This window comes from Larus michahellis, chromosome 10 (genome assembly GCF_964199755.1).
Source record: "Larus michahellis chromosome 10, bLarMic1.1, whole genome shotgun sequence".
Classification (NCBI taxonomy): Eukaryota; Metazoa; Chordata; class Aves; order Charadriiformes; family Laridae; genus Larus; species Larus michahellis.
The window spans coordinates 10,998,396-11,015,034 of record NC_133905.1 but is presented as its reverse complement, the minus strand read 5'-3'; the positions used below and the strand labels follow the sequence as shown (position 1 = coordinate 11,015,034).

General features: G+C 41.7%; 1 protein-coding gene across 1 annotated transcript in view; it reads left to right on the top strand.

The window, feature by feature from the left end:
- The window catches only part of MDFIC2 (MyoD family inhibitor domain containing 2), a 47,165-nt gene extending 32,170 nt beyond the window's left edge, over positions 1–14,995 (top strand). Inside the window, exons 3-5 of the mRNA XM_074602700.1 lie at positions 4,513–4,581; positions 9,622–9,843; positions 14,736–14,995. Of these exons, the coding sequence (XP_074458801.1) occupies positions 4,513–4,581; positions 9,622–9,843; positions 14,736–14,995 (551 nt within the window). The remainder of the gene's footprint in view (positions 1–4,512; positions 4,582–9,621; positions 9,844–14,735) is intronic.
- Positions 14,996–16,639: the final 1,644 nt, after the last annotated feature.

Genomic DNA, 16,639 nt, shown 5'->3' with positions numbered 1-16,639 from the left:
GCTCTGAATGGGGCTGCTCATCCCAAATCCCTGTGGCCCAGGGAGGTGTCAGGGACTGGCAGGGCCCTGTGGTGGCTGGGGTGAGTACTAGCATTAATAAAAACAGATAGATGCTTAGCCCTCCACTTGGAGGGGGAAGGACGGGGCTCTGTGTTTTCTGTGTGGGTTCAATTTGAGACCTACTTGCTCCGAGTTTGTTTAATTATCCCTTTTTAGCAAAATGTCAAAAGAGCGGAACCTTGAAACAGAAAGAAAGCAAGCAACAAAAGAATATGGAAAGAAGGTTTTATTTTTCTTTACAAAAGCTTTTTAGGACTGTTTCACGTGATAGAGCCGCACACCACCTACAAGATCCAAAAACCCAGTCTAGGGCTTAAATTCAACTTCAGAAATAGCCTTCTCGGGGACCCTCAGAGGGGATGATCTCTTTCAAGAACTGCTGGAGCAACAACAGGGTGCCAGGATGCCCTGATCATAAACTAGAGTAAATTAGTTCAAAACAGGCAAAAGAAAAAAGGAAAAACCTATCAGCAAGCAGTACATGAAATGCCACGAGATGCTGCTGCTCTCTGGACTAACCCCAATTACTATAATGGATTTATTTCATGGAGGCCATTTCATGCAGTCACAACAGCCAGGACATAAATACAGACCTACAGAAAAACTCGGTAGGAAAGAAAACAGTGGCTGAAGGAGAATTTGGAAGATCCAGTCTAGAAACAAACCCTGGGAGGTCTGGCATAGATCTCCTGGAGGACGCACGGCTGTATCCCACAGCCTGGCACACGGGTTTCAGTGACTGCATTGCCTGTTGACCAGCTGAGGTTACGTTTCTGCTGCAGTTAACACTTGATACCAAAGCTGTGAAGTTCCTGCAAAAACCCGGTGATTTATCTTGGATTTTATCAGCCGAGGGCTCCTGAGGACCCGGCGCCAAGCTCTGACACAGAGCGATGGAGAGTGCAGGTCTCTGGGCAGGCACCTGTAAACCAGCCAGTGAACACGCTACAAAAGCAGTTGTGAATTTTGCCGTTGTGTTCGTTGAGAGCATGAATTATGTCCGGTGTCTAATGCAGATGGTGATGTCTGATGCCATAGAGACTGTGGAATTAGCACATAAAAACCTTTTCATAAAATGTTTGGTTCCCCTTCTTGCAAAGTCCGTTACAACTCTAACGTGTAAGCGAACAACATAAAATTCTCACTGATCCCTTCAGTTCTTTTTTAAGCATCTTTAAATCCAGCTTTTTTTTTTCTGCTGTACATCTTACTTTTTATAGTTAAAAGTAATTTTAAAGCAAAAAAGAACATAAACAATATACACTGACTCTTGACACTCCATTGCTTTTTTAAACTAGAATAATAAAAATTTGCAAATGAACAAAAGAGTGGGAGGAAGATATCTGATTTACAATGTTTTTGAGATAAAGAACACTATAAAAAAAGATCAATGTGAATAATAAGGCATTGTTAACTGAGTCATGACATTTCTATTCTCAGTGAAGATTTGAACAGTAGAGCTCTGCAAATGAGCACCTTGTGCCATTTTCAAAGTGGGAGGAAGACATATAATTATAATTTTTAAAGTGAAGAGAATTTAAAAAAAATCTCTGTGAAAAAGTTTATTGAAAAACATATCGACATATCAATATGACATAAATTACTTTAATTTTATTAAACTAGGAGGGGGGAAAACCTCTTTTTGAAGACTGGCTGCAGAAAGCATTCCTTGAAAAGAATTTTCTTTATTAAAAACTCTTTTGCTAAGATGAAACAGCACTGAATGTCAGCACTACCATATATTTATTCTGTAACTCTTCCAACAGCTGAGATCTATAAAAGAAACATATTTTCAAAACAGTTTTAACCTCCATTGTCTTGATCATTCGTATTAACATTTTTCGTGTCACCTATTGAAACCCCTTAAAGGAACCTTTTATTCAGTCAAAATTAATGAAGCCATTTTCTTAAACAGCCTCCAAAAAGTAAAAAGGACGTAATGTTGTGCATTTTATTTGACATACGTTTTCTGCCATTTCACTTATTTGTGTGATGAGAGCAAAACTTCGTATTTATGCTATCAAATCTGCAGAGAAAACTGATTTTGAGAGAGAAGAAAACGAACTCTGCTCTCGCTGTGTATGCAATTTAAATCCACAGTGAAAATACAGCATTGATCGGATTACTCCAATTGAGTCATTTAGTGCTTTGGCATTCCTGAAGTTAGGGCCCAGCTGTGAAATCATAGTTGGGGCCAAACTTTGCTGTTAGGTGAGTGCACATGGCTCCCATTTTCTTCAAAGGGAATGACACACATGGCCAATATTTAACTTTCACCTCTTCCATTCTTCAGCTAGCAAAGCCAGAACCAATGGACTATATGCAGGCAATTTAGTAGAATTAAGAATATAATCAAGATTTTCCAGGACTTACTAGTGATTTGAGCTATATAATTCAATACACCTCAAAGCGCAGATGCTCAGCATATTCTGAAAATCAGGCCATCTCAAATGTCTTACTTTAAGCAGGTAAAATCATAAATCACTTTGAGTATTTTGGCCATTGGCTCCTAACAAACAGGGCGTAGGATACCTCTTCAAAATCATAAGCTCCAATTTCTGGGTTGGCTGGGAGACTTACCGCATCCCAACCCATTTTGGGTACGGCATTTGCACACATTTCTCCCATGCTATTACCGTTACGGGACTTGAACACAGCGCAGACGCCCTTCTGCAGCAGCCATCCCCTCAAGAAAATCTAGGTTCTGGTTCTGCAGATCCCCTGGGGTGGACTGAACTGCTGGGATGGCCCACAGGACTTTGAGACATAAGTGCCATAGAGGAAAAAAAAAGGATGCATCCTAAAATCTAGCTGCCCCATGGTGTATGCAGATCTTCATTTCAACTCAAGGTCAAGTGGAAAACTTTCCTACCATCCTTGCTGACTCTCCTCTTCGCTTTCCCTCGACTCCATCTGTTCCTCACCCATCTCCTTCGTTCCGCACTCGCCTCCCTCTTCTTCCTGTGTCCATCTGTTCCCTCCTTCCTCAACACAAGTTGGGGAAGGGAAGTAAATTCAGTCATTCACTGAACAGATTTCAAGATGAACCCCCTCCCTCTCCAGTTCTAACTTCATTCATCATGGTAAAAATTATAATGAATAGAAATGTTGAAGGTGAAAATTTATTAGGGATTGTGTTGCTTTCTTATATCAAAAGCAGTTAAAGCTGCATATAAACATTGGCTTCATTCATTTTTCTTAATATATGGTGTAATTAGTGAGAAATATTAGTGGAAGTGCTTGCTATGCAGTCCATCAACACATGCCTGTCAGAGTTTAGGATCTGGGCCAAAATTTTTTGCCAGTCCTGTGATAGATTTATAATAAGCCTATAGAAGGCTTTACAGTCAGCTGGGTCACTAATTCATGAAGTTAAAACGTATGCAATGAGGTCAAAAATTCACTATTGATAGAATACCCCCTCCCGGGATTGCACCATTAGCTTTGTTACTGCAACAGCAAAATAAAGTAAACCCAAAGCTCCTGTGAATTACCAGTCCATCATCATAAATCAGAAGAGAAGCACTTGCACAAGTTCATGATGTCATATGGAGCCCAATGTATATTTATAGCCTTGTGTACTATTTCCTGTTTCCTTACGACAAAAATAAACAGTCTCTAAATCCCCTGTATCCTTATGCCTGAGCTCAGCAAAATGTAATGGGCACAAAACTATGAAAGCGCCCATGATATATTAGTCTAGAGCAGCTTGCTTCAGGTTGGCTGTGACGCTCAACCTCCCTCTGGCCTCTCCTACGTGGATGAGGGCAGTTCCTATGGAGTTTGTTCCATCTGCTGCGCTCACTGTAGGGATGGTCCCACACCCCCTCCCCTACTTTGCCTTCCTGACCCTGGGAGAGAGAAAGATGGAAGAGTTAAGCCTCCAAGTCCTATGCATGGAGTAGGTGGCCTGGCAAACACAGCAGAGGTGGAGGAGCTCGGCACCCATGTGGGGACATGGGCTTGCCACCATGAGGACTGTGGGCATCTTGTCCCCCAAGATGGCTAAGAAATAGAGGTTGGAGCTTGGGCTGCAATTTCCTCTTTCCTCCTTTGCTGATGATCTGGGAATCTCATCTAAGGTTTCTCATCTAAGGTGATGCCCCACATTTCATTGCAGACCTCCCAACCCTCAAATTTTCTGTACCTACCTGAAACAGTAACTTCTGTGTTTGCCAGTGAACCTCTTACTGTCTTCCCAGATGAAACTTTCTCTCTTAGCAATTTGTTTGATTTTGGGGTTCCTTTTCAGCAATGAGACAGAGGGTGGCAGAAACAGCGCACCATCCCATGTAGCCTCCCGCTGCAAGGGAGCACACTTGCTTCTATTTGCCCCCAAAGCAAGAACTCCTGAAGTCAGTGACTGTCACTAAGTGGCTGGGTGTGATACCCGTGCCAAACCACATCTATTTACAGTGTCCTTCTGCAATGTTGTTTTGTTCTTCCACCAAGACAGCTGCACCAGCTCCCTGCCTCTCCCGGCGCGTCCTGGGGTGACGCTGAGCAGCGAGGACCATCCAGGTAAGCTGCTGGCCCCGTGCATGTGTCACATCGTGCAGAGATACCCCTGGCATCCCTTCCCACTGCTACCGGCAGACAAATTGTGTCCTTTGGACTGCCAAGAAAAAGTATTTTGTTTTACTTTTTACTTTTCCTTTTCTGAAGCATAGCCATTGAAACCTGGGGCTTGGGTTTCATTTTACTATGAGTCTTTTCAAACCAAGTGAGTTCAGTTCAAGCCTTCATACTTACAAGTTATCATCCATCAGGTCTGATGTAGCTCTGCCTGCTTCATCTCAGGACTGAATGGACATGGCACACAGCTCTTTCAGTGACAAGCATGTGATATATTAAATAGACAGGTAGCGATAGCGGTGCATGGAATAACGAATGGCAGGCAGATCAGCCAGGCATTCCTTTGGTTCTTTTGCTGCACTGATACACGAAGATGCCTCACGGTGAAATTAAAAAGTTACACATCCTAAACTGCTAGAGTTTTCTACATAGTTCACCATTAACCCTTGGGACTCCTTGTCACAGGGGTGCGAGGCGAAAGGCCACTGCCAGGATGGATTGGGAACAAATGGCACCAGTGAGTAGAGCCGCAGGCTCCCTTGTCCTTTGCTTGTAAGATGCGTATGAGCCCTACACAGGGTGATAGGTCAGTTCTTTTCCTCCTCTTTCGGTGGCAGCTCCCCCTAACCAGTTGCTCCTAACAGGTCTTTGGCATTACCCATGTTGCTGCAGTCATCCCCCAGAATAGAGCATCTCTTATCCCCGCTGTCCCTTGCCAAAACCAGACTTACAGCTCTTATATGCCACTGTGTAAAAGCTAATTTCAAAAGTGTGCTAGGAAACGCCACCCTCCTATTCTCCAGGGCTGCAAGACCCCAGTTTGTGCCTAAGCCAATGAAGAGAAACAGATATCAGGGGACCTACCCTAGATGCCAGTCTTGGTATCACTGCACCTCGCTAAACCAGGGGCATCTGGGGCTGGCATCAGTGGAAAGGAAGTGATTTAGTTTGTGCCTTTATGAATTTAGACGCTGTGGTCAGCCACTCAAATCACCCACCTTAACAAAAATAAAAATTTCGTGTGAGTATTGAGACTATCTCTATCTTCAAAACAAACATGGGTGAACAATCCTAGTCTTCTACTGCAGCAGCCAAGGCAAGCCCCAGCTTCCCTGTATGAGGAAGAAAGTCGCTACTTCATGATACTATTTAAAAATGGCACATTGTGGGGGTTCACCTCTAGCTCCCTCTGCCTCGCAGTCTAACACTGAATAATCTGAGCTTTCTTCATCACGATATACTTATTTTTCCCTTTCAATTCACTTCAGTGGATGATTTATACACATTAAAAACACAGACATTTGTGAATATCTGAAGCTGAACACAGGCTCTTAAAAGACGATAACGAAGTTTGACCCTCTGCCCATCTCTAATTGTAATTTAATTTTTTTTCACATTCTCATTTAACAGTAATCATAAATAATATCAGTTGTACATAATATATTTTTAAAGCCTATTTGGCTCCGCTTAGTTGTTCCAAACTCTCAACCTACTACTGTTCCACACAGCAACAAACTATAAAAGAAAAAAAAAGTGCTAAACACTTTTTTTTTTCTTGCTGGCTGAGCATAATCTTTATTTCTTTAGACACTTTGGGCAAACATTAAATTGATAAAAGACATAATGTAGATGGACTCACAGCTGAACTGAAGGTAATTGCATAAAAATGAAATGGAGACCTATAATTGTACACTGCTTTAGCCTCTATCGCACTGTTTTCTGGAAGCAAGGATCTCGCTTGTCATAGCAAGTTGCTTGTTACAGTGATTGCATGAAGACTTGATCTAGCTGTACAAGACAAGTATAACATTACTTAAAGGGAGCCTTTCAAACTAAGAGTCTGACACTAAAATGTATTGTATTTTCAAAGATGTAGTATGCTTTAACAAACAGAAGAGTCCTTGAATGACAGCTTTTGTTACCCTTTTGTTTGATGGTGCTGCATTGAAAAATTCAGGTTATGTCTATGCCTTTCTATTTCTGGTTTTGATTTCTCTTCAACAGCACTTCAAGCATAAAAATTGACTCGAAGCATGAATAGTAGAAGTCGGTGGATACAGTAAATGTTAGTCTGGCATTTACTGATTACTTGCGTCTGATTTCTTTCAGTCTCGTTTGTTGAATGCTTAAATGCATTCTGTGGGCCATTGTACTGTTGCAGAAATGGGGAACTCAACAGATATATTGCAATTTAAAATATATCCGGTTTAGACTTTTGGGCCAATTTTGAAAGTGGAAAATGATAGAAATCGTCATTCTTGCCTAGGCCTTTCAGTCTGATCCATGTGTATTCAACTGCTCAGCCTGAGTGCAACTCTCAGCCTGGACAAACAAGATCCATTTGTAAGATTGGCACCTGAATAATAGGTGGGGCATGTGTCTTTTGGACTCACAGATCAATTATTATCCAATAAATCCAATGCATAAGCGGGACATTGCTTCCTCCAGACCTCTGCAACTTCAATTAGCACAACTTTTCCTGGAGACAGTATGTTATTGAATGAAAGTGCAGGAAAAATTATGGTATGTCATTGATTTGTAAACACTGGAAAATAGTGGTTACTGTACATGGAAGTACCTGCATTCAAAATGCATGAATTTTCACATTTTGGACTGAAGAGGCTGGCCAAGAAGTCACCAGAGGAAAAAAAAAAAAAAAAAAAAAAAAAAAGAAAAGGTATACTTGCTTACTCTGGGGGAAAAACCACAAATAAATTATCAAAGATGGGCAAAATCAGACATGCTTTGCCCAGGATGCTGGTTTCCTACGACCAAGTGTACGACCTGCAGGCGAGCACCACTGTGCTTTGCACTGCTGGTTCACACCCGGAGGAGCCACTGCTTCTCCTGCCCTTCCCAAGTCTCGCCTGTGGCTTTCCTTCATCATAACACTCACAAAACCTGACAGTTGTAGGTTTCTGAGACTCCTCTCTGTGCCACTGCTGTCTTACTGTCTCCTTCCCTCCACTTCTCTCTGTCCCACCGGTTGCTCCCTGCCTAAGGCCAACCTGTAAACTCTTCAGGACAGGGAAAATCCACGTTTCCTTCATAGTAGAGTTTGTCATTATTACAAGTTCAACATCAAGCCCAAACATCTGCCAACATACATTTTTAAAGCAGTGATTTAAAGTTTAAAAAGTTAGTTTTTCTTCTTATCCTCTCCCAAAGTCTTACACTGCTAACATCTACCCAGCTTTTCTGCTTTCTACGTATTTCACCACGTGAAGATCATCTAAAACGGCATGAAATGTGACTATGAGTAAAAATTTAAATGAATTGCTCGCTCATTCAGTAAGTAAATAGAATCATAGAAATATTAGTCTGGAAGGGACTCCTAGAAGTCACCTCGTCTGGCCTTTGCCTCAAACCAGGGCTAACTGCAGAAAGAGCAGGTTCTTGGGGTCCGTGCCCAGCTGAGCTCTCCACAATTCCCCATCCTCACTGGGGTCTGCCACGGTGCTTTACACCTCCCACGATGAAGATTTTGTTCCCATATGCAATCCCAATTGCCCTTGCTGCAGCTTGTGACAGTGGCCTCTTGTCCCTTTACCTCTGTGCACTGCTGGGAGGAGTCAGGGTCTGGCTTCTGCATTACCCTGATTATGAAGTGGAAGACAGCATCCAGCACCATTCTTTGCCTTCTCTTCTCCAGGCCAACCAAGCCTACTTCCCTCAGTCTCTCCTCATACATCAGATGCTCCAGACCCCTCACCACCTTGGTGGCTTTCACCGGACTTGCTCCAGGTACCAGTTAGACCTCAAATCCTTGCTTCCTGCTACTTCAAGCCCAATGGTCCCAGTGGTTTTTCACCTACCTTGCAATCCATCCGTCCCATCCACATGTCCTCCTTTTGGCTGCAAGGATATTGTGGGACACAACTGCAGTCTCATCAAGGTTTCACTCTCTATCAATCTTTTCTTGGCTTTTCTTTAATATATGTCAGGGGCCAAAGGTACCTGAAAAACAAGACATACGTGGGGTCTCTCTTCTGGCTCCTTGCAGCAGAGCGCAGACTTACTGTTCCTCTCAGAAAGCAATGTTTGCAAAACTGAGGTGTTTGTAAAGATTGATTTTCTGTATATAGCTCAAGAGCAGGCATATCACAAGATTTAAGTAAGATAAAAAGTGAGGCTGTGCTTGATGTGAGGCACAGGAGTTAATCAGCTGTAGATAAGAATTGATGAGGTTTTATCATCCCAACCATAGAGAGAATGACTGTGTTTCTTGGCCTCTTGATCACTTCGGAGAGTAAGTGAAACTGTATATCAACCCATGTTTATCTGTGCCTGAGAAGTTCTTCAAGAATAAATTGAGCTCAGAACTCTTCTTAACCCTTCCCCTAGTTTGGGCTTAAAATTAAGCTCTCCCTCTGGTTTTTCAGCTGCCTCTCTGGCATGCTGACAGCATGTGAAGTGTCCCATCTCCTAGTTGACTTCCAGGCCAACAACACAAGTGTGGATGAAGTTATGAAATAATGAATCTGGATGTTAAACAAAGACCACCTGGCTTTCTTTGCTACAAGACTATGTGCCATGGCGAGCTGGCACATCTGCATCTAGGTACCACCTACACACACATCGTTGGCTGAAAATTTAGGGAAACGGAGCTGCCATTGAAAAAACGTGATAATTCTTTTGCCTTCTTTTATATCACAAATTGAATTTAGGCTATCACACTCAAAATAGATGTCGACTGCGGCAATAGTTCTGTTCTCTCTCCTAACCTGATCCCACCCAGTGGGAGCGAATTATTACTTAGTCTCTAAGTCCACTGGGTTTAAGAGAAAACCTTGGAATGCAAGTTCACAAATACTTACACTATGAGTAAACTCGACTTGCATAAAGAGACAGAAATCATTAGGTAAGTAGGGTTAGGCCTTGGAAGTAAACAACTGTAGGCTTGGAAATTCTGCATATGTTATTCTTTCAGATCTCTGTCTTAGTATCGCAAACAAGTCTTTTTTTTTTTTTTCCTAATCCCACCAGATAACCAGCTTACAAATGAAAAACATACAGATGAAAAGCCTATGAAAGGTATCGTTATGAGTTCTGTCGCAGAATTCAGCATCACAGACACTTCATCAAAAGGTACCAAAAATGGGAAGAAATTCTCGGATGCGAGCACATCATCCATCGCTTCCCTGGAGAAATGCAGAGAATTCACTTACATTGAAGATGACGCATCAGTACATCAGAGAGACAGTGACGGTATGTTTTATAAAACAGATCACATTTAAGCTGATTTTTAAATAATGCCCATTGCAAGAGGACTGTGTGTATCTAACTTGCTTACGCATTGAACAGGAGGTTCAAGAACATAGCCAAAAGCAGCATTAAGTTGCCCTGCAGACATTTTTGTGATAGATGAGAACCTGTAGAAGGTGATCTTAAATTGTCAGTGATACTAAAGTCATAGAAGAGGAGCCTAGAGCCTAATACACAACAGAGCATTTGTACTTTTGTAATGAGTGTCATACCTGCACAGAGGTATGAGTGTCGGTATCAGACAAACAGAGCATCTCGCAGTACCTAAAGGGGGCCTACAGACAGGATGGGGAGGGACTCTTTATCAGGGAGTGTAATGATAGGATGAGGGGTAATGGTTTTAAACTGAAAGAGGGTAGATTTAGATTGGATATTAGGAAGAAATTCTTTACTGTGAGGGTGGTGAGGCACTGGGACGGGTTGCCCAGAGAAGCTGTGGCTGCCCCATCCCTGGAGGGGTTCAAGGCCAGGCTGGATGGGGCTTCGAGCAGCCTGGTCTGGTGGGAGGCGTCCCTGCCCATGGCAGGGGGTTGGAACTAGGTGATCTTTAAGGGCCCTTCCAACCCGAACCATTCTATGATTCTATGGACACCTTTCTCCCCAACAGCAGACGGGGTTGCTTTTGACATTGGTACTGCCGCAGCTGCTGTGGTTGCTGAACAGATGCTGTGTTTGGTGGTTGGCATATGACTTCCATGGACTCATATGCAAGTCACGTATGGACCATTGCATCCAGCCCTGCCATTCTGCTGACCCATCACCAAACCCTCCCTCTGCTGTCTACACTGCAAAACCCACCTGGGTGAGGATGAGGAGCTCTCTTCTACCCTGCTTCTGCAGAGAACTGTCTCTGATGGCTGGGGCAGGTGGATACACGTGGGTAGGGCTTCTGGTTAGTTCAGTATGCTCTGCGTTTTGAAAAAGTGTCTTTGAAAACAAAGCACTCTGAAAGGTAGTTACAAACCAAAATTGCAGCAATAGTCCAAGTGCATTTTCACAAATGAACATTGCTAAAACAGAGCTTGCTCTGGGGCTAATAATCAGAGCTGTCTTACCTTTTCCAAAAAGGAGCTGATCCTTTATATTGTGTAAAAGCACAAGTTTAAGAGCCAAATACCTGCATTATTTTTTAAGAGTTTCAGAGGCAATAGTATAACCAAGAGTTAAGGGATAGTATTGGTGGGGGACACTCATTACAGACCAAGGGGCATGGCTCCCACTGATCTAAATAATATAACATCCCTGATTTTAGTGGAATTATGCTGAGAAGCAGCTATTCCTGGTTATTCCAGCGGATGTGAAAAAAAAAGGGCTTCTGTGAAGCATTTCTGAAGTTTCTTATGTGTGCTTTTGGCAATAATGGGCTTAGTGTGTTATACCAAATGGAGTTGAGATCTATCGTGTATACCATTTAACAATTCCTAAATTAAGAATTTCTAAATACAGATCAACACAGTAAACCACCGTGCTCTCCAGGAACCATTGCCATCTCTATTGTGTCACTGATCCTGTAATAAAAGGGATCTGTCCGATACATCTATTAGAATACATTTAATTTCAATGAAGGACCTGAAGTATTTATTTCATTTAGGGGGCTTGTCCTCTAGTCCAGACACTCACTAATTTCTCAGTTTGCTGACTATCTGATCAGGCCCCTCAACCATTACTGGCACACAGGTGTGTACCATGTGATGCAAACAACAGATTTCATACCCCTTAAAAAAGCAAAAAGTGAAGGAAATTAACAAAAAAACCAATCTGTGCTCAATTAATAATGTTAAGGGCTGGATGGAAGCCAAGAAAACCCAAGGAAGCCAGATTTGTGGTTGTCACTGCATACTCCGCTCACTCTACTCTGACAAGTTACTGCTTATTCCACACACACGAGGCCAAATCCTGTTCGCTGGTGCACAGAGAACCTCTGAAGGCAGAGGGGTAGCTGAGGAAATCGGCAATTATTTTGTTCCCTGCTCCCAGAGAGGAGCAGATCCAAAGCTCATAGGTCTCACCAAGGGTGATCAGCGTGGCTTCAGCGAGCTTTGGACCAGGTTTGCGCAGGACTTCCTCTGCACGGGCAGAGAGTGAGCTGACAGCCACCCAACAAGAGCAGGAAAACATAGAGATGAGGCAGGCTAGCAAGATTATTAGAAGTTCTACTTTTGTGCTAATTAATCAACTAATGTCGAGAATGAGAGCCGAGGTCGTCGTTCTCACTGAGATGAATGCAGTAATGCCGTTCTGCAAACAGCAGGGAAAACAGAGGAGAAAACAGGAGATTGCATCTTCTTTTATGCAGTTTGTGGCTAATTTATTTCCAAATATATAAATGAATGCATAGGAATGGATGTTTAATTGCTAATATCTATTATTTATATACATTACCCCACTTAAAACAGGACAAAAAAGCCTCACACATGCAGATTTTTCGAAATGTGTTACATCCATTATCACAGTTCATGGTGTGTGCTCTGATGGGAATTTAAAAGCATCTTTACTGCACATCACAGACTCTGTGCTGAAACATTACTTTATTATTAAAATCTTGTGCTTTTTTGTGTGCTCTCTTTCCTGGATGAAGCCCTAAGAATCGTATCTATTCTCTCCAGGTTACATAAGCACCCTTGTGGTTAACATATCCATGAAAAAAAAAAAAACCCTGTTATTAGAAAACAGATCTTCGGAGAGGGGAAAAAAAAATTTGAGAGGTCCTTAATTGTTATATAATTTTGAATTTCATCGCTCACATCTATGTATAGGAAGGAAATTTCATAAACAGAAGATATCTAAAAAGAATAGTCTTAATTACACCAAGGACTACTGGATAAAATGATTGCATTTTCTACAGTGTAAATTTCATACAATTAAATGCAGCAGTGTCACCTTATAAAATGTTTCAATTTTATAATTATTTCAGTTCATTTAGTCAGAAAAAAATATAAGCACGAATTTACTAAGTATCACTGAAATCTAGTCATTCTTATTCTACAGGACTGACTCAGAAGTTAGTTGTGCTTGTCTGAACTTAAATAGATCTTGACATATTTAAATACGTATTAAAATTGATAACATTGGTGATGATATGCTACTTAGAAAGAAGTTCAATCACATGCTATTTATTCTTGCTACCTGCTTTAACTGCCTTTTTTTTTTAATAAAGAATCTGGAATGATTTTTTAATTTTGTTTTTCATCAAGAAAGCTTTCTTAAAAAGAAAAAAAAGAAAAAAGAGCATAATTCTGGAAACTTCCTGGCAGTGAACTTTATGTTACGTGAGATAGAAAATGCCACAACAGAACCAATGCAGTTGAATGAGTTCACAGTTAGTCATCCTAGGGCAAGAAATGTGGTTATAACCATATGTTTTCCTGAAAGAACCAATGAAAAGGCATTCATATTGTTGAAGGCATTTTTCCTTTCCAAAAACAAGGAGGGAAAAAAAAATAAAATTTGAAAGGTCTGGGTCTTTGCGCTCCAACTGGATTCACACCGTCAGGATCTCACACCTGCTCCGAGCCCTGCTGCACCCGGAGGCAGCCTCCCCAGATGCTGTAGATTGAACGGCGGGGAGTTAATTAGTTGATCTTTGAGGGGAACAAACATTACACAAAGTTTTTGTCTCGGTGACCAAGTTTTCAGGAATATTCGCTGGCTCCAGACACACGTCCTAGTGGATGCTATTTTCCAAAATTTTGTCTCCTTTTGAAAATTAACAAGCGTGTGAATGAAAGGGTGAGAAACCCATTTCGGTGGGGAAGGAGAAGGACCCTGGGCTGAGAATTGATCAGCTCGCTGCCCTCCATAAATGCTTTCTCCGGACATGCCTTTCCTCCCTGTCTTTGGTTTGGCAATCTAGATGTCATTAAACATTTTTACTGAAACAGACTACTTACAGAAATCAAACTACAAGCAGATGATGAATCTGTACTCTTTTTTTTTTTTTTTTTCCCCTGCGGATTTGGTCTCGTTCATAAGAGCATCTCAGTCATTATCCAGATGCCACATCGAATTCATGAGCCAGGGACACACTATCCCACGGATCCAGACTGACCATGTAGAAAAGTAAGACCTGGAGAGCCCGAGGGTCAGATTCTGTCTCCACAAAAGCTGTGGGTGTTTGTGCACCGACTTCCAGCAAGGATTGATTCAGTAACAGACATACAGCCCAGAAATCAATTGTTTTAAATAAGGGTTCAGTTCTGAACTCTTTGTATGCAGACAAAAGCGTCCCTGAAAGGTTTTGGGGTTTTTTTTTCATTGATTTTTTTTTTTTTTTTGCCTTCCTAGAATTAGCAGGAGCAGCCTCATGATTTTTATCTTTAATTGCAAACTCTTGTGAAAAAGTAAATAAATTCCAGTGTCTCGTGCGATGGTCAGGTAGAGCATGTGGCACCACAAAGCAGCAGCACTTCCAAACGCCTGCGGGGCTGCAACCCCTCCAGCAGAGCATCCCTGCTGCGGGAGGTGCACTCCTGTGCTGAATTATATAGCCCAAACACTTTAGGTGTATAGAATCATAGAATCGTTTAGGTTGGAAAAGACCTTTGAGATCATCGCGTTCAAAGGGAAAGTTGGTTCAGCATACTTGTTCCTCTGAAATTCACTACCACTGAATATTTTCGTTCAAATTATTTTCACGCCGCCGTTGTTTTTCCAGGGCAAACAACACAGCAAACAAATCCTTTCGTTTGACTTTACGGGAGTAGTTGCCGTCAATGTATTTTTAGCCTGCCCTGTGTGCTGTCTCGCATCTCATTTCTGTGTAGTCGGACTAGCCTGAGCCTGGCTAATCAAGCACGCCCTTTTTCTTATGTCTCACTGCTTTTCCTTTTTCTTAGATGAATGCGCAACACTTATCCTGGCCTGCTTGTTCTGCCAATTTTGGGACTTTCTTATAATGCTGCCTGATACCTGTGAACATTGGCTGACAGATACCTGTTGTCCATCCAATAGATACTACCAGACCTCCAACGAAGACCACGCCAACAACGACTGCAACTGCGACTGTGACATTGATTGCAGCCTTTTTGAGTCCTGCCACGAGACTGGTGAATGCCTGGAACTTGCCATGGAGATTTCTGAAGTCTGCTATCGCTAATAGGAAAATAAGTGACAAAATTCCACAAAACTGCCTGAAAGTGAACTGACAGAGTACAAATGAATTGGGTTTGTTTGGGGTTTGTTTGTTTGTTTTTCAAAAAGATAACAATAATAACCAGAGTGTTTGCCAACAGGACCACGTGCATCACACTGCTCCCACCCCGGAGGTCCGTATATCTGTCCCATTCTGGTTGTAAGATTTCACAAACTGCTGAAACCAATAAAGGGCAGAAAAGGGTTTTTTTCCTTTGCCATAAACAACAACAGAATTCCAAAGTGCCAAGCATGCTTGATGCTTTACCCACTGTCAATCCAAGGCTTTTATAAACCTCTAATTGCTTTAAACACAGATTTCCCCATTCATAAACACAGGACAAATTAGGATGTTATTTTAGGACTGATATATACATTAGTTCATCTTCCTAATGGATTCATACCTAAACATGTATTACACATTGTTGGTTATTATTAATAATGTATGACATAACATCATTTTATAATTAAAAATTTATTTATTCAATCTCTTAAAACACACTTATATGCTCAGTTTAGGTAGAAAAGAAAATTAAATGAATTAGAAACCATGCTAGTGGTAATTACAGCAAATGCCTCTAAAAATCTCCAGTGAATTTTGTAGAGGAAGCATTTTAACAGGGTAGTGCAATTCAACAGTGGATTAATGTGCGTGCCTATGGTTATGTAATAACAGGTTATGCCTATTGTTCATTAGTTATAGGAAAGGGCTTCTTAAGTGTAATTAGCCTAAATGGGAATTGAGTGCACACTTCCAGAGGAGAATTACCCCATGGATAGCCAGGAACTCCTTTGCCTGATTTCCATTTGTAAGATTTCTGCAAGCAGCAGAATATTGCCACCTATTCTACTGGAAACAGCCAGCTCCACCTGTGCACAAAAGATTGCAAAATGACAGTATCTATCCTGCTTGTGCTTTCAAACTCCCTCTATCTCTTTTCTGATGGCAGGTCTGATTAATAAAAAGGAAATACATATTGCACATTACACATATGACAACAAAAGCATGTAAATTCAGCTGCCTGAGGGTGCAGAATGCAGGTATCAAGCACACAGAAAAATACAGTTCCTTGCTCACATTTGATATTTATAGACTAACACCAAAGAGAGTGTTTGCTTTGTACAGGCGCTAAAACTTCTCCCCAAGTCCCCACTGATCTCAGTGCAGAAGCGCCTGGGGAATCCCAAACAAGAATCGTGGACAAGATGCCGGGATACTCAGCATTGCTGAAAGCATTGAAGCCACTCATTTAATAATCTGAGTTTCAAATCTGTAGTCCTGACACATGGATATTTAATGGAAAAAAATAAATCATGTGAATTTCCTTCCCCCCCCCAACTTCTGAAAAATTAATGCTTTAAAAAAATCAGAAAGTAAGAAGAAGGTATAACTGTTAGTGATCTTTGTACAGGTATCTTACAAGGCTCAGTGACCTAAGGACAACAAACTTTGGAATTACAGCAAGCAGCCAGCCTACCTTCTTTCTGTGCTCCTTCCAGGACATCGGTGGGGAGTAAAAGAGGTTTGCTCATTTTAATTGTGACGTCGCGTTGTGAGTTGTAGCCACCTAAAGGAACAAAGTCATTAGTCCTTAATTGCCAGACCTGT